Source organism: Mitosporidium daphniae (assembly GCF_000760515.2).
Source record: "Mitosporidium daphniae strain UGP3 chromosome Unknown contig-65, whole genome shotgun sequence".
Taxonomy (NCBI): domain Eukaryota; kingdom Fungi; phylum Microsporidia; genus Mitosporidium; species Mitosporidium daphniae.
The window spans coordinates 1-26,936 of NW_013546159.1; the positions used below are offsets into that span (position 1 = coordinate 1).

Genomic DNA, 26,936 nt, shown 5'->3' on the forward strand with positions numbered 1-26,936 from the left:
CTTTCTACGCAGACATTTGCCATTTCCACAGCTCGTGGGCTATATACGGCCTTTCAGCTTAGGATCCTTGATAACTGGGGCAAAATCGAATATACCTGCTTGTACAAAATTAGACTCCACTCCTCAAACTAGATTCCGCATATGTACCGGCTTTTGATAAACTGCACAACCACCCAACACCGACAACGACGATTCATAAAACTTAGGACCCCAAGCCATTAGTGTTCATTTAAGTGTTTAATTGAAAATTTTAATAAATTGTGGCTGGCTTGGTTGCCACTTGAGGCGCCATTCCAGCAAGGCACGTTTTGTAGTAAAGCTGATGGCTTTGGTTGGTAAAAAGGTATTTTACAGCATCAAAAAACATCAAAAGCGTCTCATGCCACACGGAGAGGTTCAAGCTCCAAAAGTCATATTGGATATGGCCAAGGAATTCCCTTTCAAACTCGTTAATTTGGACAACGCTGAAAAGGGACGAGTAGCTCGCCCAAAAGGCATTTGAAAATATGGCGTCATTTAAAAATTTACAAGACACCATTAAAGATACCAAAAGCAATGAGTATAAATCAAAGGAGCACTGTTTGTATGTTGATGAGTGGCCGAATTTCGCTGCCAAATAGAGGGCGTAAATGATGGCGCTAAGCCCAATGCAACTGCGTCGGATAAGAACAGAGGCAAAATTGACAAAATGGCTGTAAGATTCTTTGTGCAAATAAAAGCCACAAGGAATTTGCAATAAAAATAGCATGCTAGCACAGCTGACGATTTCAACAGAAGGCAGCACGCCAAGATGGAAAATGGAAAGGCGAAAAGAGTAAGCATCTCTGTATAGGAAGCCGTTGGCCTGAAGATGATTTTTCCATGCTTCAAAGGCAGAAGAAGTCAAGTGTAGGCTTCTATATCTCTCCTCACACGAATAGATGTCCGGATGCACAAATAGCCTTCTATCTAACACACACGGCCTCATAGTTTGAAAAATAACCTTCCGAGGAACATAGCGAGCATATCAACATGGATTCGACAAGATCAAAAATCACAATAATGCGTAAACATTTTCAGACGCACCTATGATAATCCAATAAGGGCAAATAGAAGGGATGGTATCGATGACGAAAATGATAATCTTTTGATTACAAAAAATTCTCACTCGTTGACGATTCAATAATTTTTTAACCCTTTCATGTTCAAAGATGACTGCAACTCCATCAAAATCATATCTGGCAATTCCCATCCCAAGCTGGCTGCACTGATTGCCAAGCGACTGGGAACCTCTGTGTGCAATATCAACGCAACGCAGCTGTTTAACAAGGAAATCTCCATTATTGTGGGCGAGTCGATCCGTGATGAAGATGTTTATATCATCCAAACGGGAAACGGGGAGGTCAACAAAAACCTAATGGAACTTCTCCACTTAATTCACGCCTGCAAGATTGCATCTGCACGCAGGATCACCGCGGGTACGCTTCATTTTCCAAACAATAGTCATTCCATGCTTTCCATATGCACGCCAGGACAAGAAAGATAAGAGCAGGGCTCCAATAACGGCAAAACTTGTGGCAAATATGTTGACTGTTGCTGGCGCTACCCATGTCATAACGATGGATTTACATGCCTCCCAGATCCAGGGCTTTTTTGATGTCCCTGTGGATAATTTGATAGCCGAGCTCTCTTTAATCAGCTGGATCAAGAAAAATGTCCCCAATTATACCAATGCAGTCTTGGTTTCTCCAGATGCTGGCGGCACTAAACGATGCACATCTATGGCAGACAAGCTGAACCTTGATTTTGCCATCATTCACAAGGAGCGCGTAAAGGCTAATCACGTTTCCAGAATGGTTCTTGTCGGCGATGTCGCGGGAAAGGCGGCAATTTTGGTGGACGATATGGCCGACACATGTGGGACGCTTGGCTTGGCAGCAAAAACATTAATGGAGCATGGGGCCGCCAAAGTCTATGCGCTAGTCGTCCATGGCATACTTTCAGGGCGTGCCTTGGAGGTTCTCTCCGATAGCCAGTTGGACACCATTGTTATTACCAATACCCTCCCGACAGAGGAGAAGATAAAGGCTTGCCCCAAACTCGCCTGTGTAGACATCAGCCCCATTATTGCGGAAGCCATTCGCCGCACACACAACGGGGAGTCAGTCTCGTATCTCTTTACGTGCGCACCAGAATAGAAATAAATTAATTCCCACATGCACCTAAAGACACCGAGTCGATAGTATTATCTGCTGGGGTGTGGTATGGTATGGAAAGCTGTTGTGCATGCTTGCTACTTGGCTGTCAGTGATAGCTACTTGGGTGTCAATTTGAAATTTTTTAAATGCTTCTGGAGCTCCTTTTCCGAACTCCACTCTCAGGGTACGAAAGGACCCGTCTTGCTCTGGGAATGAAGAACATATTTTCAGCATTTCAAATTCCAGAAGAAAAATGTCTATCCCCATCTTTCAAATCACAAGGAAGCTCATCGGCCCCCATAAAGGATAATGATGCCTCGACTGGACATTCTGCTACCATTAATATGGACCACGAAGTCAACCTGTCTGCCACAAATGAGGCTGCAGAGGATATCTTTTCTTCTCAAGTTTTAGAGGCACTTGTCAAAGTTGAAGATGCTAAGGCACACCCGAGACTCAAAGCCATGCCTGTTCCGGCTGGAAAAGCAAATCGGGTGCTTAACTATGCATCTCTTGCAATTGGAATGGCCGCTGGTGCTCTTTCCGAAACAGCAAAGCGTGCCATAAGAAAGCCTGATCCAGCTAATGTCTCTAATGTTTGGCTCTCGGAGGAGAATGCCAACAGGCTTGTAACCCGGCTTTCGAAAATGCGAGGGGCTGCTCTCAAATTAGGGCAGCTATTTAGCATGCAGGGCGCAGATGTTCTTCCCCCAGAACTGGCCCACATATTTGAGCGAGTGCGTAACATGGCCTATGCAATGCCGTGGCCTCAAGCTGAGGTCGCTATTTTTCTTAATGTTTTAGGTGGTGCTCAAGAAAAATTTAGGAGCCAGCTGGCGAGACCTTTTTTCTTCTTTTGACCACGAAGCTCCCATAGCAGCTGCATATATTGGCCAGGTCCATCAGGCCCTAATTAAAGATCAGAAGGTTGCTGTGAAAATTCAATATCCCGGTGTTCGGAAGAGTCTCTCCTCTGACATTTCCTCTTTGAAAACGCTCCTTTTATTGGGAAATCTTCTTCCAAAAGGTCTCTTTTTGGAAAAGACTCTGCATGTCTTGGAGAAAGAATTAATCTGGGAAACGAATTATCTGCGCGAAGCCTTGTGGATGGACTGGTTCAGACGGACCATTTCGCCGCTTTCGGCAATTGTTCCCGAGGTGTTTTCTTTGAAAATCCCGGTTTTTTTCCCACTACACTCTGGGGAGTCTGTACTGACTACCGAATGGGTCGATGGCCTGCCCTTAGACCGTCTTTTAGCACTTCCTCAAGCGGTTCGTAATAAGGTTGGTTAATTTGGCGATTATTTGATTTAGATTGGAGCCACCATTCTGGCTCTCTGTTTTTGGGAAATATTTACCTTGAGGGCAATGCAAACAGATCCGAACTGGGCAAACTTTCTCTTTGATGGTGAACGTATTGTTTTACTAGACTTTGGCGCGGCGCGGAGATTTGACTCCAAATTTGTAGAGGGATACCGTCGTTTGGTGCTAGCAGCCGCAAAAGAGGATTGGGAACAGGGATACCAGGCCTCGCTTGATCTGAAGTATTTGACGGGCCTCGAGTCCAAGGTACCTCTATTGACAAGCTTATTGTAGGCCATGATAAATGCTCATTTGAACTCCTTGATAGTGATTGGTCTTCCATTCAGGGCTTCTTCTGATAACAAATTTGACTTTTCCACATATTCCAACATCGTCCAGAGCATCAAGTCTTCTATACCTGTAATGCTGGAGGAGCGGCTTACACCGCCACCCGAGGATACCTATGCTTTGCATCGGAAGTTATCCGGTGTGTTTCTACTGTGTGCAAAGCTTGGTGCTGTGGTCGATTGTAATTATCTGTTGAGAAGATTGGTTGAGGATGTAAACCCTGTCGGTGTATTAGAAAATTTTGACTTGCCACCCTATCCTGAAATAAATTAATCCAAAATAAATTAAATTTGAATTTGCAATGCCTACAAAGGGAGGTTGGCCATTAATCACGGGAAGAATGATGCCGGTGCTGATTTCTGTATTAATCGTAGGAATCAGTAGTATACTGGTGATCCATAAGCCATGGACTGAAAAAGGTAAATCAAATTTTGAATTTATTTAATTTTTAATTTTGATTGTTGAAATAATAGCGTAGAAATGAGCCATTCACGAAAGGTTCGTTCGGCGGTCATGCATCAGTGTATGGATGCTAACTTGAAGGTATCCCGTTTCATCTGTTGCATTTAGAATGCGGATTTTCCGTCTCCGCCGATTTCTTTTGAAGATTATAAAAAGTGGTACTCTTTTTCTCTTTCTCATAATTCCGAATTTTGGGGGAAAATGGGGCGAGACCTTTTATATTGGAATAAGCCATTTACTAAAGTATTGGGGCAAGGCGGGGCATATTCTTTCAATGGATCTACCGAGTTTTCAAATAAAAACGCCTCTGTTTCCTTTCAAGACAAACAGGAAAATCAGCAAGATCCCTCCAAAAATCTTTGTGCTGACGCAACAAAATTTGAACAAATTACTTGGTTTGAAGATGGAGAGCTTAACATATGCTATAATGTCCTTGATGTTCACGCCCATTCTAATGCCGATAAAATTGCCCTGATTTGGGAGGCGGACGAGCCAAATACCGGGGTATCGATAACTTTCGGCGAGCTATTGGCCCAAGTTTGCCAACTGTCCAATTTGATATCTCGAAAATTTCCTTATCTAAAGCCAGGCATTGATGTTGTCACCATATACATGTCCATGGTTCCCCAGGCTGTTGTTGCCATGTTGGCCTGCGCTCGACTTGGTCTTATACATAAGTACTTCCCTCCGGTCTCATTGTAGTGTCGTTTTCGCCGGATTCAGTGCCGAAGCACTTGCAGAACGAATCTCAGATGCCAATTCGCAACTTGTCATTACAACCGATTTTGGTCTGCGCGGAAATCGCCGGATTGCAACCAAAGATACCGTCGATTTGGCCCTTTCTTTTTTGCCACCAGGTTTGGTGAAGGTACATTTTGTGATTGTATTTTAACCAAAGCATGTTTTGGTTGCTCAAAGAAACATTTCCAACGCTGCCAGTTGTAATTTAATTGATGGGAGGGATTTGCTATGGAATGATGTGGTTCCTTTGGAAGAAAAAACATTTACCCCAAGATCGGTGTGCAGTGAACACCCGCTCTTTGTTCTATATACTTCCGGAAGGTAAGCTAATTGATCGTCATAAGCTCAGTACTGGAAAACCAAAGGGTGTTTTACATACTTCTGCTGGGTACCTTTTGTATGCTAAACTCACTGCAAAGTATGTTTTCGACCTGCAAAAGGATGATGTTTTTGGGTGTATGGCGGACATTGGGTATTTTTCGTCTTACTATCATCAGGTGGATCACTGGACACTCGTATGTGGTTTATGGGCCTTTATCAAACGGGGTCACAGTAACTCTCTTTGAAAGCATCCCGACATATCCGACGCCATCTCGCTACTGGTTTGGATTGTTGCTGATTTATTTTGTAGGCAAATGGCCGAAAAGCATCGCCTCACGCAACTTTATACGGCCCCTACCGTCATTCGTCTATTGAAAGCACACGGTGATAAACATATTGAAGGATATGATCTGTCATCTCTTAAGATCCTTGGCAGTGTTGGAGAGCCGATCCACGCAGATGTAAAGATGCATCTTAATGACTAGACTTGGCAATGGTTTTACGATGTCGTTGGAAAGGGAAAATGCACCCTTGTCGATACATATTGGCAAACGGAAACAGGGGGCATTGTAATTACCGCGCTACCTGGGGGAATGCCCGTGATGCCAGGATCTGCCTCTCTTCCATTCTTTGGAATTGAGCCAACTTTAATGAGTAGCTCGAGTGAGGAAACCAATCACAATGGCGGTTGTTCTGAAAAAGTCGAGTCCGGCATACTCACGTTTGCCCGCCCTTGGCCAGGGATGGCTCGCACTGTTCTGAACGACTACTCAAGATATCTTTCGGCTTATTTGAAGCCGTATCCTGGGTATTTCTTTACCGGCGATGGAGCGAATAAGGAGAGCTCGAATGGGCTATTCATTCTAACAGGACGAGTTGACGATGTCATCAATGTGTCCGGGCACAGGCTTTCATCCCGTGAAATCGAAAGTGCTCTAATGAAGCACTATTGTGTGTCCGAGTCTGCAGTCATTGGAGAAGAAGATCCAATCACCGGCCAATCGATTACAGTTGTCGTCGGCTTAAAAGCATATCCACAAAAACCAACCATCGAGGCGGAACTGAAAGATGTGGTCCGGAAAGCAATTGGGCCCATTGCGACGCCGAAATGCGTCGTTGTACTTTCAGAATCTTCCTTGACATCTGCAGGCGGGCTTCCCAAAACTCGATCTGGCAAAATTATGAGAAGGGTTTTAAGGATTATCCTGCACGAATGCAGATCTTGGCATGCCTCGCACGAAAAGCTTCTTCAAAAGCAGGCTGATTTTTTGGCCTCGTTCTATTCCCATTTGTATCAGAGATTGGGGGACTTGTCGACACTAAACAATCCCAGGTATTTGATGGCACATGCAATTTAATTTCCTTAGCGTTGTCGAGTACTTGGCCCGAGATATTTTCCAATTCCTGAATAAAAAATAATTTTAATTCTTCTCCTTCATGTTACATGGGATCCAATCCACCACTTTCGAGGATGAAGATATAAGCTCAATTAAAACCCTGCTGCAGAAAAAATTGCTGCCTCTACGAAAACAAGAGGAAATCCAACTGTCAAGATTCAGGGCCATTAAAAAATCCCAATTGGATCCAAAAATATGCTCCAAATTTTTCAAGTTTTTGCAGTATGGTTATGCTTCGCGCTCAGCCATAATAGCGCAAACAGAAGAATGCTTGCAATCAAGGTGTGCATGTTGAATTTACCGTAGGCTCGATGGCATATCCTCCCAATCACCCCATACAAAAGCAAACTGCTCCACGGCAATCCAAAAGACAAAATCGCTAGTAGATATGTGGTATTGGCTTACTTTACTAGTTGAAGTGGGTACGGGCTCAGAAATCCGTCGAAGAGATCATTGTCGATGAAAACATGAAAAACTGGAAGGAAAGATGCGAAGCATTTTCTTCCATCGAGCCCAAGCCCGCCTCGCAGCCGACTATGGAGCCTTTCCCGATTGGCGAGCCCTAACCCTAAGTTATTGTTTATTAATTTGCTATCATCTCAATCGAGGGTCTGAAGGCGAATCAATAAACGTGCCAAAACCAGTGGTTGTTTGGTTCAAAGAAGAGCCTGTTTGAAAAGAGGCGTTAAATGAAGAGGATGTTTTTCCAGATTGCGGTGCACATGCAGGCTTTACACTGTCCTGCGTAATCGAACATGCGGGGTGTGCCGCCATGACCGATGATTTCGAACCTAATGCTAATGGTTGGCTATGCTGAGCCAGGGGGTTTGCGTACACTGGAGCAGCGTGCTTATCATCAGAACAAAAGACGGGCTTGGGCACTTTTGGGCAGATGCTGCCATCTGCCTCATGCTGTGATTTGGAGGAAACTTGGCCGGGATCTTCTTTTTGCGGCTTCACGGCGGGCGCAAACACGGTATCAGTGTGATGTGAAGTCAAATTTTTACAAGATAAATTGAATAGCTCTCGCCATTTGTGCAGACCAGAAAAAGGCACAAAGACTTTCCTCTCTTTTGCGTCTTTGATCAGGGAGTCCCATATGGGAAATCCAGAAAGCACATCGGAGTGCCCAACAATAAATAGGGAGCATTTTGCCCTAGTTAGCGCTACATTTAGCCTACGAGTGTCCCTTAGAAACCCAATTGATCTTTCACTTGAGGCTCTGACACAAGAAAAGATGATGATCTCTTTCTCTTGACCTTGGAACCCATCAACAGTATTCACTTCAATATGTTTCAACGCGCTCGGGCCGACATTCCGCAAAATTAGACTGCGAATTGTTCGCACTTGGTCACGATATGGCGAGATAATGCCAATCCGCCCCGAAAACTGCAACATTAAAGCAACGAAAGGTTACCGAAATCGATGGGAACTCCGAGCATAAAAGCTTCACTAATCCCAAGACAACATTTGCCTCCGCCGTGTTGTTGAGAGAATGCACAGAACGGCCCGCCCTTTTAGACTCGCTTCGACCAATGGAGTGCTCCTCCCTTTTACTCTCTTGACCTCGCACATCGTAAAACAGATATGGGGTTAAAAGATGGTTTGAATGCCACTCCCTAGCGGTGGCTCTAGCGTTGTCTGGCCCGTCTATTAATCGGCCATTGTAAAAGAACATCGAAGGAAAGGCCGATATTGAGGGATGCATCCGATATTGAACGGTAAGCAAATTAACAATAGAAGGGCAATTTCTCTGGATCCTGGTGAAGAGGGATTGCTCATAAGCAAAGGAGGATGCCTCCTTGGATATAACTGTTGGCGGTAGCTGGTTTGGATCGCCAACAAGAATCACTCTTTTGGCGGAATAGCGAAGAGGAATAAGGGTCGACAACTCCACTGCCTGGCAAGCTTCGTCAATAACAATCGCATCAAACGTAACGGAGCCATTGGCACTAAATAGATAAACATTCTGTACATACCCAAACAAATAAGAATTCGTCAACGGCGAAGTGTTGCTCGACGAAAATATGGAGTCCAACTTTACAATGAAATCGTGCCCTGATCCTGAAAGCGTAGCAGCAATCACAGAGGCGCTTTGAAGGATGCGGCTTCTGGCTGCCGCTCTGGTTTCTTCGATTCTGTTGATCACAGATCCCGCGGTGTTACAAAAAATCGATCTTGCCTCGTCCAACTGGCACTGGACGGTTCTTTTTCGAGCATCAACGTCGCTTTTTGTGAAGCCCTTTTTGGGGGCATCGCAAGGGGACCAATTTGTGCTGCAAAACGTCTCCAAATATTGACTGTACGAGGACGCCGAGTCGGCAGAATACTTTTTAGCAGCCTTTTCAGACTCTTCTAATAGGCAATCGAGAGAAATATGACGGATGTCATCCGAGATAACTTCCTTGAAAATATAAATCCAAAATTACCTGAGAACCGACCCGGACAATGGAGCGGTTTGCAAATGCAGCAGAGTCCAGAAACCTTTTAACAATTTCATCAACGGCCGCATTAGATGGGGCGCAGATCAGAATTGGCCGATTTGAAGATACCAGTGTCGATGTTGACATGCTACCCAGGAGGTTTGACGCTTGGGTAACTCGAGAATTATTTAAAGAAACGGGAGCCGGCCCCGTGGCTCCAAAAGAAGATCGATTAAGAATAGAATAAACAAGGGCGAGTAAAGTGGTTGTTTTTCCGGTTCCCGGAGGACCTTGAATAAGAGATATCTGGGCATCCTTATGCAAAGCCGAAGCGATAGCTAGCTGTTGGCTTTCGTTGAGCGAAAACTGGGCAGCTGCWWGCAGCTGCCTGGTATTTCCAACGACATCTGCGCTAATATCGCGTCCTTTTTCGGTCAAAAGATAAGGTTCTAATAGAAAAGAAAGATAGGGAGAACAAGAGATATTGGAGAGTGCAAGATATTCTCGTACAACCGTCACCAATGGAGTAATCTTCATGATTTTCCAGACCGAGCCTTCTCTGAAAATGGATCCCCATCTCGCGTCAACCCCAGGGCGAAACCGAAGTGTTATGAAAGCCTCGCCGCCTTTGATGGAAACACTGCCGACCACAATGGCAGATGCCTTGAGAGATTTATCGCACGATTCTAAATATGCCAAATCATGCTCAAGTAACGGGACATCAAATATGCCCACTTTCCTGGTACTCGGGCCTGTGCTACCACAGCTTGAGGATGATGGCTTGAAAATGAACTGGACGTCATAAAAATCGTCGATCATATTGACCGAATTCAGAACATATTCTGACCAGTCAAAATTGTCGCTGCTAAATACCTTTGCAGAATCAAGCCCGCCGATTTCTTCAATGCTTTTAACAACTTGGGCTTTACACTCGAGCAGCAACAAAGGCTCAAAGATCCGAGCATAATGAGTAGCATCCGTAAATTTGGAAGGAATATTTTCTGGTGCTGTCGCATTATCCTTTTTACCCGATACCTCTGTGATTGCTTCAAGATTCCAGGACAGGATTTTTCTTTGCAAAGAGGGAAGATCCAATACAGGCCTAATTCCACGGATACTTCTAGCCGATGATTTGGATACGGCAGCCACCGGTTGAGCAACAGTACCAACAACGTTATTGATCACCTGGATTGGCTTGCTTTGAATTCCAGAGTCAATTCCCAGTGGCCGGTGCTTTTCCATACCGGTTAAATCGATCAAACCTTTAGAGGTGGAGAGAGCCAAAATAGCATCGCTGGTCGCTGCGCATAGGTCGCCTTTATCCTCCTCTTCATCTGTAGAAATGGTTTCATAGCTATTGACCTTCTGGTGTGCAACACGCCTTGGGGAGGCAACAGATGCAAGCATGGTATCTTTAACCAACTTTGCTCTTACCTGTTTCAATCGAGAAGAGATAAAAGTGCTCTTCGAGCAAATTTGTGAACTTTGTTTAGACGATGGCGAGCTCTTGCTCAAATAGGAGGGAACCAGCTTGCGAAGATTTTCCTGGCTACATATTGAGGCAAGTTTCTTCTCCATTGGCAAGCAGATCTTTTTGGACGCTCTTACATGCTCGGTAAATGAAAAGACAGGCATTTCGTCATTTGGGAGGGCCTTCTTTTTCAAGACGTTCATATTTAACGGCATTTTTTCTTTACTTGCCATCATTTTGGTTTGTGTCAATACATTTTCGGAGGCGGCCATGATTGGCTTCACCTTTACCGGGCAGAATTGGAGGTAGGTGTTCAAAAGACCCGTAAGACGCTTTCGCTCGGGCTCGTCAAGCCTTCCGCTCGAAGTAAGCAAAATCCGAATCTGGGCGATAATGGTAACATTTGGGCTCGATACGCACGAAGATGGACAAAGAAAGGCACGCCTTTCTGTCCACCAATATAGCAAATCTTCAATCAGCTCCAAAGCAAGTCGCTTTTCCATTGACCTTTCAGCTTCGGCAGAGGATGTTCCAATAAAGGACAAAAGGGTCGAAAACCATTCACAAGAAGAAAAATACTTGGCAAAGGCATTTACACCTTCCTCTTGGTTCTCAAAGCCAGGCAACGGCAACAACAGCGAGTTTTTTTTGACCGTTAAAACGTGTCTAAAAAGATTGCAAAGAAAAGCCAGAACACAGTTATTGTGCGCGTTAACGTTTCCACACGATATGGTCAACTGAAGAATGTTCCATAGCAATTTCCACGTGGCAAGGAATAATTGGCACGTCTGGACTTCGCTCATGTTTTTCGCAGACACAATAGGAGCCAGCTTATCGCAATCTGCAGGGTTTTTAATCCAAAATGAGTGGAGTAAATCATACAGCGGCTCGGCATGCGATCTTGTTACCCCGATCGAATGGCGCAAAAGACTGGAATTTATGGATTCGCTAAAGTCGTGTTCAAGAAAATGCCGAATCACAATGAGCGGAGTAACATCTTCATTTGGAAAGATGAAGAACCCACAAAACCGGGCCAATTGATTTGATAATTTGGACGCATAAATGAAGGACGTAATTAGGGCATCAACTAACAGCGAAGCCTTGCTCTCAAACTCGGGAAGATAAATTAGCCGCAAATTGGTGCAATCAATCGCTGCGGGCTTGGCGCTTATTTCTTTCAAAAGGAACTGGTAAAACGAAACCAGAGTCTCGATATTGGGATTTTTCTCGGCATTAATGTTTGCGATGTAAGCGAGAATGGAATGATGGATCTCTGGAACCCAACCCGCGAGAGACGAGTTTTTCATCAAAGGAGAGTTCCACCGAACCGCCACGGACTCGTTAAAGCATTTCCAAAACTTTTCATTCGTTAAAAACGGTTCTTTTCTGCGTTCAAACTTCGATTCAAGCATCAAAATCGATGAAAGTATCGATGATGCAAGGGATGCAATCAAAGGGTGCGCCAAAGTACCCGCATCTCTTTGACAACGAGCATCCAAAATCACCAACGATGCCAAATTACGAAACGAAAACAGCTCCAAAATAAGCGCATCCTCTGCAACCAGTTCGCATATCAACGCGGAAAGAATCCGATAAGCCGTGATGATCGATTGGATCTTGAATTTTATGGGAAAGCCATCCTCTCCATCAACCAACAACATCGAATATACAAGGCTACAATAGATTTCAATAGCATGGTGAGAAATATGGCCAGACAAGAAAATATTGGCTATAAATGGCTTCTGCCATGACAGGGGGATTTCAAAGGGCCTCATGTTTTTGAAGCGTAAAACGGTATGTAAATCGGAAAATGAAGCGGACCCCAACTCCAATTGATAATCTTCGATATCCTTTTGAATCTGCGATTCGGGATCGTGATCAAATGAACTAAATAAGAGGCGCGTGTAAGAGCGTGAATTTTCGACAAGCGTTTGGCCTAAACGAGCCACGTCTTTAAGTGGATTGTCCCCAGATTGGGCATTGTAGAGGGACAAAGTTGAATGTTCCTTCAAATTGCCAAAAGAAACAGTTGAAAGTGCAAATGAATAGCAGAACAGCACATTTGGATACAATTGGCTTTGTGATAAAAACGGGATAAGTAGATTTGCAAGCAACGAAAACCACTTGATACTGGAGTTGGGCAGAGTGGTCAGGTTATTTGTATCAAGCGCCCTCAGCGCCAGTGAAAGCCCGTCAAAAAAATGGAGACTTGAGCGTGTTATTGGGAATTTCTTGCAACCAACAAGATACAGGGGAACACCCTCCGGGGCCGATATTTCCAGCGAGTTCGATTTTAGCACGCTCAATATAAACATCCATATTTGGGAAAATGAATCACCCAAAGACTCCTCATCGGTATACTCGGGATAGGGTAATGCCAGTTGAGAAGAAGAATTGCTGGGCGTTGAATTGCAGCCACTTTCAACGGTAGCCGAAGGCCTTGCAACCCAAGACTGCACTGTTCTTGTGGCCCACAAGCGCACATTCTTTTGGGGAGACAGTAAAGACAGCAACAGTCCAGGAACAACGCGCTTCATGGTGAACGTTTTTGCGCGACCAGTTACCATTAAGTTGATGGTCATTGCAAAACGAGTATGAATATCCAAATCGCATAGTAGTTCTGGATAGGCACAGATCTCATACATCGCATATAGGAGGGAAATGGGCGCCGTGGCATTTGGCGCGGCATTTCCCACGGCAGCAGAAGTAGAATTCTTCAGTGCGCACTCGAGCCTGTTTCTATCGTTTGCCAAAAGCTGGGTAAAGAACAACTCAACCGTGTTGGACTCGTACTGGTCATTATAAATCTTGAGGATCTGTTTTGTCGACGTGTGGTATGCGTCAATGCATGAGGCACAGAGGGAAAGTTGATTTAATGCAGAAGAACGAAACCTGTCCAACCCCGGATGCGAAGCCTGGATGGCAAACAACTTGAGCATGATCTGCATATATGGTTGGTTTCTGCACCAAAAATGGCCGTCAACTTGATGCTGATTGAAAAATTTCATGCCAGCGTCATAAAACCTACGTTCAGCCTCGAGATTTTCCACCTTTCGGCCGACAATTTCGCGATACAATTTTTCCATCTCTACTTGCAGAGATTCCCTGGACGATGGCGATCCAATGGTGTCCTCCATTGAAAAATTTGGCTGTAAGTTTTATTTTTAAATTTAAACCGTGGCCGTCAAAATAGAACTGTGACGAACTCTTTTGTCTCTCAGGTAAAACTCGGAAAGGATTTGTTTTGGAATGCGGTTGAGCATCTCCTTTGGAAATATGCGCAATAAATTCCATGCAATGTCAAGCGAGGTCTCAATGGATCTGTTCTCATAATGACCTTGCGAAATAAAAGAGTTTTCGAATTTTTGTAAAAATTCGAGCGAAAGTTTGTCCTCTTGATTTAAGGATTCCTCCCCAACTACAGCCTTCATGGCTTGGGCATCTCTGCCTATGGCATATTTGGCATACTAATGTTAGCAGATGCAGCATACAAGCTGATTGGAAACGTCGCTGTGGTCTTTTCTGGTCATCCCTTCGCCAATGGCGCTTTTCATTAAACGAGAAAGAGACGGTAGAACGTTAATTGGCGGATAAATCTAAATAAACAGCACAAAAATTACCTGTCTATTGTGGAGTTGACGATCAACATAAACTTGTCCCTCCGTAATATACCCAGTCAAATCTGGAATCGGGTGGGTGATATCATCATTAGGCATGGTCAGGATTGGAATTTGAGTTATCGATCCGTTGCGTCCCTCGACACGGCCAGCTCTCTCGTAAATGGTTGAGAGGTCGGTATACATGTATCCAGGGTATCCAAGTCTACCGGGGACCTCTTCTCGAGCAGCAGAGACCTACAATTAAGAGCCTTCCCAACCTCGCGTAAGGCATCAGCATATGAGCTCATGTCGGTCATAATAACAAGTACGTGCTTCTCCAGCTGATACGCAAAGTATTCTGCAGCCGTCAAAGCCAAACGAGGCGTGATGATACGTTCAATCCTACAATTTAGCATCATTACCAAAATATACGTCGGGTCGTTTGCCAAGTTGAGGAACAGAGAAACGCGTTGAATGGAACCGTTCTCTTCAAAATCTTGCTTAAAGAATCGGGCCGTCTCCATATTTACACCCATTGCAGCAAACACAATTGCAAAATTATCTTCATGTCCATCTAGAGTGTCCTTTGACTTTCTCACAAGTCCAGCCTGTCGGCAAATTTGCGCGGCAATCTAATTACGGACAAATGCCGCGAAAAGTTACCTCGTTGTGCGGAAGGCCAGCGGCAGAAAATATTGGGATTTTTTGGCCACGTGCAATGGAATTCATCACATCGATCGCAGAAATTCCGGTTTGAATCATCTCCTCTGGGTAGATCCTTGACGATGGATTAATAGGCTGGCCTAGGGATCAATTGGTGCAAACCAAACCCTGAATGTCTAGATAGTCTTCAGCGAATATTTTTGGCCCCTTATCGATGGGGCGGCCCGACCCGTTGAACACGCGACCCAACATATCTTCTGATACGGGCATTTTGAGGGTGTCTCCAGAAAATTCGACTCGAGTTGCGTGCGCATCCACACCAGATGTTCCCTCGAAAACCTGCACGATGGCTTTTGATCCAACCACCTCAAGGACTTGCCCATTGCGAATGGACCCGTCTGGCAGTGTTAGCTTGACAATTTCTGCATATTTCGGGAACGTGACATTATCAAGGATGACAAGCGGTCCATTTACACCAGTTACTGTTCGATAGTCGACTCTTGGCTGGACCGCAAAGTTCCTAGTAGCAGCAGCAGCATGGGCCACCGTAGCCTCACCTGCGGTAAGTCGACAATCAATGGACATTTGGATAAAAAATTTGATTCCAAAATTTTAAATTCTTCAAGTGAATTACTAAATTGCCCCAAATAAAAAGGTTCAAATTTACACAACCAACATACACGAGCAACAATGCCGTCCCCAAGCAGGTTTATGCGACCAATTTCACGGGTTAAAAAGCAAGGTTTATTGCAAGTGGTCACAGCGCTCAATGAAAGCAAAGAATTTTATCGCTATGGAACAGCATAAACAATATGGAGAGCTATTGCACATAAATGGATGCCATTTTGAGGATAAAAATACATTTAAAAAAGGGTGCCCGTGTTTTTAAAATGGCCGATGAAAAAGTCTACGTCAGACTGATTTGGGTCAGCTAATTTAGCTTTCAAAGAAAATTCTTTACACTTTTCAAAGTCTCGAGCGGAAAATGCAATCAAAGCTAGGGATGAAAAAACTTGAGCCGATTGCTCCTAATATTATGCAAATAAACATACCAGGGAAATGCAAAGTTCCAAAGCAACCATCAAAGCATGCTGAGCTAGCAGCAAGCTGTTTTTGGTTATCAGCCATTTCCCGGTGGTCAACCAAATAGCAGCCGAGTGTTCGGGCTCCTTTTGCTCAATACATATTGCACATAGGCCTCGAAGGATGGCAAAAATACAAGGTGAAATACGATTGGAGTCAATCAAATTGCAAATGTCAAGCAAAATCAAGGAATTGGCAAGTTGAAGCCAATTGGCCACAAACTGATCCTTTTCAAGAAGGCTGATGTCGAAATATGTCTTAGTCAACAACAGAAGGGATTTGCAGTTTTTGGAAGCTAAAACAGGCAAATAGCAGTTCTTGGTTTCTTTCCTAATAGACACATGTAGGTCATAGTTGGGAACAGATGGAGATACACACTCAACATCAAGAAGATGCTTGAACAGCTTGTGCGAATGAATGTAGAGGCAAGATTGACAGATTTTTTGGCATAAGGCTTCAAATTGAGCGGGCTTGTCTTTCTGGATGATACCAATTGCCCTGGAGTCAAAAACGGCGCTCGTAAAAGAAAACAGTTGGTTCAATAGGCGTATTTCAGATCTTTCAAGAGCAAACGGGACAAAGTCGTAGGAAATTCCAACCAGCTCAAACGAATGCCCAACTTCACCCAAGTCAAACAACTCCCGGGAAAGTAACAATAGCGATTCAAATGAGACTAGCTTTAATTCTGCAAGTTCAGGTTCACTTAATACAATGGGAGCTGGAATTTCAAGTGGATTGTCTTCTTCGATGAAAGAAAGATCAATTTTTTCAAGATCCTCTATGAGGGGGATAATGAATTTTAAGCACAACGCATAGGATTTGCTTTTGAAAAGGCATGTTGCCATCTTTACGACCAAGTTTGCAAGTTTGGGGTGTTGAGGCTCAAGGGTGATCACTTTTGCGTAGCCCTTGAATGCTGCTATGTATTGGCAATTAAGCTCATATGCATCGGCCAGTAAAAGCCATGTTGGTGCATGCAAATATTGCGATCGTAAAGCGCATTGAAGGGAGCAGATTGCATCTGAAATGGAATCGCTTGTGATTTGCGGATGGCAAAGTAGGATTTGGGCTTTGCATCTCAATAGCAAGGATGAAGACGTGGTGGGCGTATTGATTGCCTTGACATTGGATGCTATTGAAATAGGTCTGATTTGGACAAGCAAGTTTCTCAAATCGACGATTTTATCTTGTGAATTTAGCCAATTAAAGTAGTGTGTCAGCAGCAAGCAATATGTAGAAAGTTCATTCTCCATGCCTGGGAGAAAAGATAGGGATCTAGTTGCACAGTCGGCGGCCTTTTGTATGAAAAGGGGCTTTTTATTTTGGGGCATCGTATAAATTCCCAGAAACAAGTAATACAGCGAAAACAATGAGTAGGCGCACGAAACAATGCTCTCAAATTGCAAATGAAATCTGCATATGCCATTTTTTGGCAGCGAAGCTGTATTTTCACCAATAATGATCGATAAAGCCCTTAACGAAAGATGTAGGCGGCTATGATCTTTGAAAATTGGGTTATCAGGCAATGTAAAGGAATTCTTGGACAGAGAAAAAGTCTGCGAAAGCCTTAAAGTTTGTGTATTTGAGAGAAAGGGTCCCCCCAATAGCATCATAGCTATTCTCAATAAAGCTAAATGGAGCACCGGCAAAAACTTGTTAAGTAGCCTAGTCACAAACTGCGTTTTTATCTGTTCCAATAAAGAAATACAAGTAGCCAAGTGTTCGGACAAGGAAGCCGTCAATATGGGTGCCTCATTTTCAAGACAATCAAAATACAACGCCCAATTTGTGGATGTCGCCGTAGTTAATGTTAAAACTGACAGCAGCGCACTTGTATATTCAGAGTTTTTGGGCACTTTAGAAAGAGCTCCAATCAAGTGGTTAACGTCGTCTCCGAAAGCCAAAGCTTTAGATGAGTTAATAGAGGTGCATGGATGCAAAAAAGAAGCGTCAGCAAGATACAGGTCAAAAAAATAATTGACTGCCAAAAGCATTAGTTCAAGGTGGCTGTTGGTTTCATCCACATTCCACTGTTTAAACGCAGAGGGCAAAGCAACAACGGATGCCAAGGACGCACATTTTGCTATATTTTCAGGAGACTTTACGGTTGACGACAATGCGACTGCCGCGCTTAAAGAATATAACGACACTGAAAGGGTCAGACCAAGATGCTTAAAAATGAGTACTCCATCATTTGAAATCTTGAGAAATAAGTGCTTTGTGTGCATGGTGAAAGAGTCGACCAAAATTAACCCCACTAGATGGCTAAAATAGCCGTCGCCGTTTAATAAAAGCTGCTGAGCTTTGGACCTTCCTAAAAGGCCATGCAAATAAGATTTTTTTGCCAACTCGGAAACAGTAGAGTTGTTAATGCTAGAATTTGCGTCAAGGTGATAAATTGCTTTAAAGATTTTTGAATAAAACACATAAATGTCACTGAGCGCTTTGGCATATGGATACTTCGCATTTGTCTGTACCAGCGGGTCACTGGAGCCATACGAATATCTCGCTTGGCTATTGAAGAAATCCGGAAATTTGGCTGCCACCACACGAACATCAATGACATTTGACGTTTCAATTGCCCAACAATATTGAATCATACTTTTTGAAATGTCTACCACAGAAAAGCTTGAAAAATCAAACTCCAATTCAAGGATCGAAAGCCTGTCCAAAAAGTACGAATATTCTCCATTGCCGTGTAGATGCAAATCAAGTTTCGTAACAAGAAATTTATATGCATCCTTTAATTCAAAACCTTGGTAAAGAAACAGCTTACAAGACAAAATGATCGACATGATTTTGCTTTTTTGCACGTGGATCCGGTTTTTCAGCGAGGCGGACAATTCACCAAGCATAGTGTCGATCATATGCTCAATAAGGGAGGAAAAGTCTATCAAAATAAATTTCAACACCGACTTCCAAGAGGGAATGGTATTGTGAAAGGCAGCCCACTCATCTGGCCCTGAAAGAGAAAAAAGATATTGCAGATATTCGGAAATATTAAAAACATCGCTAGCAAACAAATTGTCTGAGCTTGAGAGCACACTAGTAGAAGCTTGGATTTTTTTATTTACAAGTGGAAATACCATGCTTTTGATCACAATATTAGCATTAGTTGCCAGCCTGTAAAGGGTTTCTTTAGCCTTTTCTCTGTTGGCAATGGAAAGATAGAAGCTGAAAAGCTTTTTCAAAGGATCCATCGTTAAAATGTGCTGGTTGTTGTTTTCGAGCTCCAGCAGCTTTGCAAGATCTTTTGGGCTTGGTTGCCCTTTACTCGCCATCGACGAGTTTAAAATAGGGTTCGGCAAAATAAATTGTGGCTCCCATTTAAAATTTAATACCAGGCCGGGTTAGGGTTAGGGTTGATTTAATATATTTCGCTCTACACAACTGTAAATACAGTTCCCCAAAATTAGGGTTAGTATTGTTTTTAAATTATACCAATTATCGCATTACAACTGTAAAATTTGAATCATTTTGTTCCAGAATGTTCCAAAGATAGAGTTTAAATAGCTGAAATGCACATCGCATGTCTTGTAATGAAAACCTCCCTATTTCGTGTCCAGCTTTTAGCTGTGCTCTTCTCGATCTTCTTCATTTCAGCGGCCTTTATTGACTGCAAACACGAGAATCAAAAAACAGGAAAATCTTTCCAAGGATCGTCTGCTGTTCATAGAAAAACAGAAAAAACAGCCACTCTCGATTCATTGTATGTTCTGTGGGAAACCGTTCAGAAGCTTTTAGTTAATTCGGTCGGATCCCAAGCAGAGCAAGTTATTGATGAGATTCGTCGCCATTTTAGCGCCATCGAAAGGACTGTTGATGTGCTTGAGGCTCTTCAAGATCAAACGGTAATCAACTCTATCAACGAGTTGATCAGTACTCTGTTCACCGGACTCCAAGATGCTGTTGAATCCAACAAGGCACAATTGGAAAAGGGCTCTTTTGTATCCAGCGAAGCATTTGGCAAGGTTTTGTCCATGTACGAGAATAGGATCATGAAGTCTTTAAAGCAATCAAGAATGCTTCCCGAGCCAATCAAAGAGCAGCTTACTAACTCCATTCCAGACTTGTTTGAAAATCTTTTGCAGATATATTCTGAAATTACCAAGGCCATTGGAATGGGAATTCCCGGTGTTATGTTGGTCACTTACTTGCCCAAGCTTATTCAGTTTGGGTCTATGGCCAGTGTGACAGTCGACACTTTTAAGCATGTTGCAAATATTAAAACTGACGCCATGAGAGCTCTTGAAGAATTTGTCTCTGAATATCTAACTCCAGATAAGATCCAAATGCTCTCTCTAGTGCTGACCATGTTGGTTCAAAACATGCCTGCAAGACACGACGAAGTCTAATCCATTTAATCTTATTAATCTTTTAATAAATTTAGTTTTTGAACCTTTTGTTTCCATTAAAAAATCGCAGCTTTGGTTTGATTTGGCCGGTCCCAATACACGGGGCGCCATTTTGCCCTTTAAATGCACGATTAAATATTTTTTTTGCAGTGTCAAGGCAAGGGCCACCCTGAATTGCACTGAATGTTTCACCGTTGATACTAATACTGGAAATTGTTCCAATCGTGTAAGCTCATGCCTTGAATTAGGCGACCTTAACATTTATGGCGCACCTGTGGCAATCCTCTCACTCTGAGCTCATGACAGCAAAACCGACAGGGCCCCAGGCCGGCTCAACTAGATCTTCTGCTGATATTTCAAATTCAGCCCCACCTAAAGACAACAGCGAGTGTAGCAATTCGATGATGTCAAACATGGCCAATCTTTCGCTATCTTCAAGTTGCACATCCTTTTTATCGGAGGAAGACGAGCCAAACAATGAGAGTGGCGTTGAGGCCAAGCATGTTCCGCTCGTCGAAAAGCTTGTCAACTTGATGGCAATACTTCCGGGCTCCATGATAGCTTCAATGCTTCCCGTGGTCAATCGCTTTTCATTGCGAACGGTCAACATTGTATCTCTTCTTAACAACCCGATGCTTCGCCATCGGTTCTTATTTAGCGTGGATCTGGTCTTTAAGCCACTGGACACTTCAGAGGACGGTTCTGATGAATCCTTCTATTGGGAAAAGGTCCGGAACGAAATTGAATGGCTGTTAATTTGGCAAGCAAATGGAGTAAAACCTCCGGAGCTATATGAAGAGTATCACAACATTCCGCTCATTTACATCCCGTTGTTTTTGAACGAGATGCGGGAAATCTTGTCTGGAATTTCTTTTCAGAACCAAGAAAAATTCCCTGCATACGAGTTGATAGAGTCGGAAAAGATCATCGGCCTTTTGGAATACGGACTTCCCATTCCGTTTTACTCCTTCCTGCCGGCTTTGATATCTAATTTCTACTCTTCTTTCAGGCTTTTGTGTAAAAAGAATGTTCCAATTGTTGCTGGGCTTCCCGTTTATGAGCTGCTCGATCACATGCTCAAAATGGCATACCAAATGCCGGATTCTTCTGACGAGTATGTTTATTATTTAAGAGCCTTCATGGAGATCGTCGAAACACTAAAGTTAGAGTCTGTAAACGTCCATTTGCGAATACATCGAAGCGTTTTGATTGACATCATCTCAAAGTATGAGTATGAGTGCATCTCAGGCTCTGCCACACCCAAGCTATTTACCATTCTCAAGAACACGCTGAGCGAAATAAGAAATGCAAGGGTCGACGAAATATTTTACGAAATGGTGTGGAAAATCACAATCTTTCACATTTCTTTTGCGGACATTCCAGAAACATTCCAAGAAGACTTGCTGCTGTTCAAAAATGCCGAACGCTCTCTAGATCTAATTTTACGGATTTTCATTTTCCTTCATTGCCTGAAGGAAAGGACCGCCGTTTTGAACGATGAATTCGTCAAGTTTGTTACGACCCCCAATGGCTTCTTTACAAAGCTACTGACGTCCTCGCTGAGCGAGCAAAAAAGAAACTTTCGAGCTCGCTGCTTTTCCTCGCAAAGGTTCGAGGATGCCTTGTATTTGTCTGTTCTTGGGGTTTTGAAAGAATATCCGATCGGAAGCTTTTCGCTCACAGAGCAGGATATAAAGGCTGCAATCTGCATTTCCCTCACATACTTTAGTCCCATCCACCAGTCGAGGCTGTTTGCAATTAGCAAGCTCAGACTAAAGCCGATATTTATTTCTTTTTTAAGGGGCAATGACCTTGCGTGTACTAGGAATGGCCAAATAACGCAAAGTCTCGAACCGATCATCGTCGCTAGCTTTTCTCAACTTAAAGCCGTGGTAACGTACAACTTTAAAACCTTTCACGAATACTACTCGAGGCTCGTTGAAGAAATTAAACTCGATGAATAAATTTTCAATTTTATGAATCCAACTGCCGTCAGGATTTATCCGCTGCCTTGTGAATACAGCCATGCGGACCTGCTATTTGATGCCAGAGTATTTCTTTCATACGAGGCGCTTGAGAGACACGATTTTATACACGGCCAAATAGTAGTTCTTGCCACATTGATAATTAGATCAATCTGTATTTTGATTCATCGTGCATGTGTAATGGCTTTCCGGTGCAAGTGCATCTGCTGCGAGATGCTTATCCTTTTAAACKGATTTTTGAATTGAAAACTTTACCGGAGAAAAATCCAGAACTCGAGGAATTAGCCGCTATCAACGACGACATGTCTGAGACTGGTGGTGATAGTTGTGTGCAATTTCTAATCCCATAGGCTTTCCCTTTTTTGCATCTTCTTTTTTGATCGGCAGGATTGCCTCTTTTTGGACCAACTCTGCATCGTCGTTTAAAGGCCACACGTTAATGAAATCCTTCCATTTAAGCGCATTTTTGTGTCCCGTTTACTATTTACCCAAAAGCCAACTTGTAACCGCATGTGTAATTGACTCCCTCTGCATTGGCCGGTCTGCAATGTTTGTCATTATTCCAAACACGATTTCCATGCTTATTGAAAGTAATATATGCTTTTCAACAATGACGCGTAGGTTTTGGAGATGCGGTCCTGCACAGTTTTGCCACTTTTCTGTTGAAAAGATTTTGTGGCAATTTTCTGATCGAGAATGAGCTTTTGTGTCTCCCAATTGCGTGTACACTTTGCATTTTGTAGCTTTTAGTGGATCAGCAAGAGGAGGAGCTTTTGCGCTATTTTGAGCGAGAGCGCTTATTCGATTTGTATTTCAAACTGAAACTAATTGCCCAGCAATTTCCGTTTGACTTGATTTCTCCTTGTCAAGGCTTAAAACTAGTTTTTCGAGTTTTATCAAGCCATGCAGAAAGAAACTTTACACCTCCCTTATTAGGGAGTTGTCCCAACAATATCTTGGTCACGAAACAATCAAATTTGAAGCAATATGTGGCCAACTTTCCTCTTTCAATCAACGAAAACACGCTCAAGTTTTCAAGTTTTTTGTTATTTATTGATGGCTAGATTACGAGCCATTCATGGCTGTGATTGCTCAAATGAAAGCGAAATGCGCTAACCAATCGATTCTCCTTGAATTTGAAGATACAAGTGACGATCTTGGGTATGGCCCGAGGCTTTTAAATCTGMTGTTGGATGCATTGGGGTTTTACATCATCAACATTGGCTGCAGCAAATATTCTGGAGATATGCACCAAATTCTGAAAGATCTTTATCACGACTTGCTCCAGACCGTTGAGAAGGTCCAACGCATTTTGTTTGGAACTGCTCTGTTCATTTTTATTGATGGATTTAACATACTATTTGAATCTTTTCTTTGTGATGGCGAACCCCACCAAGCGGGAAGGTCTTCATCCCATATCGGGGTATTCGACCAAATTGTACATTTTGTTCAAAAGCTCAAGACCGAGCTTGGTGCTGATATCAATGTTACTTTTTTTTTCTCTTCTGAAAAGCTATTCTCTTGCAAATATTCTACAGCTCTCCCACATGGCCAAGCTCCAAAATGCCTTCAAATCGACAGAAGAGACTTTATGTGAAGCAATTAGTCTATTAGGTATGCGATATTTGTTTAACCATAGAGCTCGATTCTTCAAAAAATTCGTTACCATACACTCTTACAGAGGTGGCTTTTGTTTCCTAAATTCTAGATACCAAAAGTACATTGGGACGACATTGGTGGGCTTGAATCAGCAAAGGACCATCTTGTCAAAGCATTTTCAAACAAGGATCTTTCGAAAGATTCTTCTTACAGCAGAAAGGGCGTCCTTTTACATGGACCTCCGGGGACAGGAAAAACTTTGCTAGCAAAAGCTGTGGCAACCGAATTTTCCTTGCGATTTCTTTCTGTAAAGGGGCCTGAATTGCTAGATAGCTATGTTGGCGAATCGGAAAGGAATATCAGAGAATTATTTAAAAGGGCAAAAGAGATGGCGCCGTCGTTGATCTTTTTTGACGAGCTAGATTCACTTGCGCCCTCTCGTTCGCTGTCATCTGGAGGGTCTTCGTCTGGGGTCATGCATCGTCTGGTATCGCAGCTCCTGTCGGAGATCGACAACATCCCCGGCTCTGTTTATTTATTGGGTAATCGTTGCATAGAATTACAAGCTAGCTGCAACCAATAGACCTGATCTGATCGACTCGGCTCTTTTGAGACCCGGTCGTTTTGATACCAGTATTGAGTTTGGAATTATTCGAACGAAGGAGGGAATCTTTTCGGTATTAAAGGCGCTCACCAGAAAGTATGTTGCTTTAAACACCTCTGAATGTGACGATAGATTTGAATTGGGGCCCGATTCGGACGACATTTTGTGTTCGCTTGCGTGCAAGGTTTTTCTCCCAAGAACTGGTGCCGAATTGTATGCCATCTGCTCCACCGCTCTGTTAAATGCCATTAACAGAGGCATCTGTTGCGCCAAAGAGACCCTTATTAAGGGTAATGGCCTGCTTGAACAGACGGTGCAAATTAATCCGGAGTTTGAGCCGATCATTCTCAATGGCTTGGTTGCCGGGGAGAATTGCCTCACCAAGCCGACCTTTAGTGTTTCCGATTTTGTGATGGCTGCAAAGGAATTGGAAATGCTTATCGGCGGTTAACTGTTTAATTGTGATAAACATAGTAATAAATTAACATCTTAGACATCATTAGCTTCAACAGGCGCTTCAAGGGACGGTGGTGGCAGTGGTAATGGCTGGGGACCCTTCGTTACCAGGTCATAGAGCGGCATTTTCTGCGATGCAAGGTACGATTTGCTTGCCTCGATATGCTTTTCATACTCGACTTTAATGCGGGCCATTTCTTTTTTGTATTCTTCTTTACGCTGGTTGGAGATGAACGCCTTTCTCTGTTCATATGACATTAGTCCCTCTCCACCATCGGCGTCGCGCGCAAGATCGGGCATAAATAGCTTTGCAAGGACTCTGTGGATGGTCGAATTATTTGCGGCAAGTCTCTGCTGGCGTAGAGATTCGTACACGCTTTTCTGCTTCTCTTCGAACGATTCGATTATTGGGCGGCCCTCATATGAGCGGATGATTGTTTGAACATCGGGAACATTTGAAAAAGCGAGAGCTACAAAATGGGAAAGCCAAACTTACTCTCCAAATACGGTAAGGCATCACTTAAGAAGGTATCGTTTGGATCATTGTTCCACGGCTCGGCCTTGATCCAGTTGTCGGGATATGTTGAAAACGAGGGATCGTGCCCAAGAACGATGACTTTAGACATGTCTCGATTTAAACGAGAAAGATCCTTTTTATAAGTGCCATCCTCATATTTTGTTGCGAACCTGTAAAGACGATATGATATCATTTGATAGGGGTCTAGCTTCTCCATCAATGGCTCTGCCTCCATTTGCGACATCGAGGAAAACACGACAACCTCATACATGTGGGCCAGATAGAAGAGAAACATATCTACGCCCGGTCTTTTAGCAATGCGCCACTTTCCCAAAATGGGGTCCCAAGAATGAGAAACAAGAAATCGGTCCAAATCAAGCACAATGGTAAATGGCTTTGCCTCCGGGCCGGTTTGTGCAGCCGGAGGAAGAAGCACGTCAAAGGAGGGCTCAAAATATTTCTAAACATAAATGAACCGTTCATACTTGCAATCCAGAATCCATTCGTCTCCAAATTCTTTTTATGTTGGGCAAGAGCCCATTTCCTTCGGAAATGCTTTCTCTGGAGTCGGTATCTCGAGGCGAGCCATATATGTAGATAAACGATAATGTCGCGCCGGAAAATGCTCCCCACCAAAAGAGCCTTTTTATGGGCGACTTTGAAGCGGGCTCACTGCCATAAATTGTGTTGAAGGCAGCTGAAGAGAAAAGCCGTCGGGACCTGAAAAGGAACATTGACAAAAAAAGCTTTTAATGGAACTTTTAAATTCCCAATCCCACAAGTTTAAATTTCTCAATGTTCATTTTAACCAGCGAAAATTTTGGCAGCGTTTGGTGAAAGGCTTCCTCCCGTGTTCGATTGCTTGAAAAGCACTCTACCTTTTCAAGTGCCACTGAAGCCGAGATTGACATGGGTAGCACCGGTGCTTTTTGACGATTCTTTTTCAATTATTGCCAAAGTGCTGTCGGACATAACCTTTTGGAAATTTATTACTTTTTTCATACAATAAGATAAGGATTTCATAAGTTAAGAGCGTGATGGCGCTTGCTGGCAATACCTTGACAAGGTTGGGGAACAAGCCTCTGTAAAAGCCGCTGTATGACTCGTGTGTGTATACATCTTTGATCACATCGAGGACGCTTTTTCGCTCACTCCTGCTTGATATGTTTTGCAATCGTGTCCGAATAACCTTGGTTTAGTTTAGTTTAGTTGGTGATTGACAAATACCTCGTGTGGAAATATCAATATCGTAGCTATGGTTTTGCTCACAACCGAAGCTATAAGGACCGTCTGAACATGGTTGGATACTTCCTTTGTTTCTGCACATATGTACACTAAATAGACGATGGTAAGATAGGCCGAGATAATACCGCTGGCTACTTGCTTTAAATACTCATAAATCGGAAACTGTATTGCTGCATGAGTAACGCCAA

General features: G+C 43.3%; 12 protein-coding genes across 12 annotated transcripts; 7 read left to right on the forward strand and 5 right to left on the reverse strand.

Annotated features, from left to right (window-relative positions):
- Nucleotides 1-250: 250 nt before the first annotated feature.
- Nucleotides 251-967, reverse strand: DI09_65p10 (uncharacterized protein; the record flags this gene model as incomplete). Its single annotated transcript, XM_013381538.1, has 1 exon — nt 251-967. One exon carries the CDS (start codon nt 965-967, stop codon nt 251-253), a length of 717 nt encoding a protein of 238 aa, XP_013236992.1.
- Nucleotides 968-1,562: 595 nt separating this feature from the next.
- On the forward strand, nt 1,563-2,177 carry DI09_65p20 (ribose-phosphate pyrophosphokinase 3; the record flags this gene model as incomplete). Its single annotated transcript, XM_013381539.1, has 1 exon — nt 1,563-2,177. One exon carries the CDS (start codon nt 1,563-1,565, stop codon nt 2,175-2,177), a length of 615 nt encoding a protein of 204 aa, XP_013236993.1.
- A 146-nt stretch (nt 2,178-2,323) lies between these two features.
- On the forward strand, nt 2,324-4,100 carry DI09_65p30 (uncharacterized protein; the record flags this gene model as incomplete). Its single annotated transcript, XM_013381540.1, is given in 4 exon segments — nt 2,324-2,984; nt 3,004-3,461; nt 3,492-3,746; nt 3,774-4,100. 4 exon segments carry the CDS (start codon nt 2,324-2,326, stop codon nt 4,098-4,100), a joined length of 1,701 nt encoding a protein of 566 aa, XP_013236994.1.
- A 28-nt stretch (nt 4,101-4,128) lies between these two features.
- On the forward strand, nt 4,129-6,709 carry DI09_65p40 (uncharacterized protein; the record flags this gene model as incomplete). The annotated part of the gene is given in 9 exon segments (XM_013381541.1): nt 4,129-4,246; nt 4,306-4,370; nt 4,398-4,966; nt 4,992-5,157; nt 5,188-5,351; nt 5,380-5,502; nt 5,528-5,582; nt 5,600-5,812; nt 5,837-6,709. 9 exon segments carry the CDS (start codon nt 4,129-4,131, stop codon nt 6,707-6,709), a joined length of 2,346 nt encoding a protein of 781 aa, XP_013236995.1.
- A 1,390-nt stretch (nt 6,710-8,099) lies between these two features.
- On the reverse strand, nt 8,100-11,949 carry DI09_65p50 (uncharacterized protein; the record flags this gene model as incomplete). The annotated part of the gene is made up of 2 exons (XM_013381542.1): nt 8,100-9,152; nt 9,178-11,949. The coding sequence occupies 2 exons, from the start codon at nt 11,947-11,949 to the stop codon at nt 8,100-8,102; spliced, it is 3,825 nt and encodes a 1,274-aa protein (XP_013236996.1).
- A 97-nt stretch (nt 11,950-12,046) lies between these two features.
- On the reverse strand, nt 12,047-15,489 carry DI09_65p60 (uncharacterized protein; the record flags this gene model as incomplete). Its single annotated transcript, XM_013381543.1, has 9 exons — nt 12,047-12,121; nt 12,148-13,791; nt 13,819-14,109; nt 14,134-14,238; nt 14,263-14,496; nt 14,520-14,643; nt 14,674-14,873; nt 14,905-15,044; nt 15,072-15,489. 9 exons carry the CDS (start codon nt 15,487-15,489, stop codon nt 12,047-12,049), a joined length of 3,231 nt encoding a protein of 1,076 aa, XP_013236997.1.
- A 449-nt stretch (nt 15,490-15,938) lies between these two features.
- DI09_65p70 (uncharacterized protein) lies at nt 15,939-19,268 on the reverse strand (the record flags this gene model as incomplete). The annotated part of the gene is made up of 1 exon (XM_013381544.1): nt 15,939-19,268. One exon carries the CDS (start codon nt 19,266-19,268, stop codon nt 15,939-15,941), a length of 3,330 nt encoding a protein of 1,109 aa, XP_013236998.1.
- Nucleotides 17,731-18,261, forward strand: DI09_65p80 (uncharacterized protein; the record flags this gene model as incomplete). The annotated part of the gene is made up of 2 exons (XM_013381545.1): nt 17,731-17,951; nt 17,991-18,261. 2 exons carry the CDS (start codon nt 17,731-17,733, stop codon nt 18,259-18,261), a joined length of 492 nt encoding a protein of 163 aa, XP_013236999.1.
- Nucleotides 19,269-19,505: 237 nt separating the features above from the next.
- DI09_65p90 (uncharacterized protein) lies at nt 19,506-20,342 on the forward strand (the record flags this gene model as incomplete). Its single annotated transcript, XM_013381546.1, has 1 exon — nt 19,506-20,342. The coding sequence occupies one exon, from the start codon at nt 19,506-19,508 to the stop codon at nt 20,340-20,342; it is 837 nt and encodes a 278-aa protein (XP_013237000.1).
- Nucleotides 20,343-20,605: 263 nt separating this feature from the next.
- On the forward strand, nt 20,606-22,306 carry DI09_65p100 (uncharacterized protein; the record flags this gene model as incomplete). The annotated part of the gene is made up of 1 exon (XM_013381535.1): nt 20,606-22,306. The coding sequence occupies one exon, from the start codon at nt 20,606-20,608 to the stop codon at nt 22,304-22,306; it is 1,701 nt and encodes a 566-aa protein (XP_013236989.1).
- A 1,584-nt stretch (nt 22,307-23,890) lies between these two features.
- On the forward strand, nt 23,891-25,015 carry DI09_65p110 (uncharacterized protein; the record flags this gene model as incomplete). The annotated part of the gene is made up of 4 exons (XM_013381536.1): nt 23,891-23,932; nt 24,036-24,455; nt 24,484-24,976; nt 25,005-25,015. The coding sequence occupies 4 exons, from the start codon at nt 23,891-23,893 to the stop codon at nt 25,013-25,015; spliced, it is 966 nt and encodes a 321-aa protein (XP_013236990.1).
- Nucleotides 25,016-25,019: 4 nt separating this feature from the next.
- Nucleotides 25,020-26,237, reverse strand: DI09_65p120 (uncharacterized protein; the record flags this gene model as incomplete). The annotated part of the gene is made up of 3 exons (XM_013381537.1): nt 25,020-25,375; nt 25,483-25,951; nt 25,989-26,237. 3 exons carry the CDS (start codon nt 26,235-26,237, stop codon nt 25,020-25,022), a joined length of 1,074 nt encoding a protein of 357 aa, XP_013236991.1.
- Nucleotides 26,238-26,936: the final 699 nt, after the last annotated feature.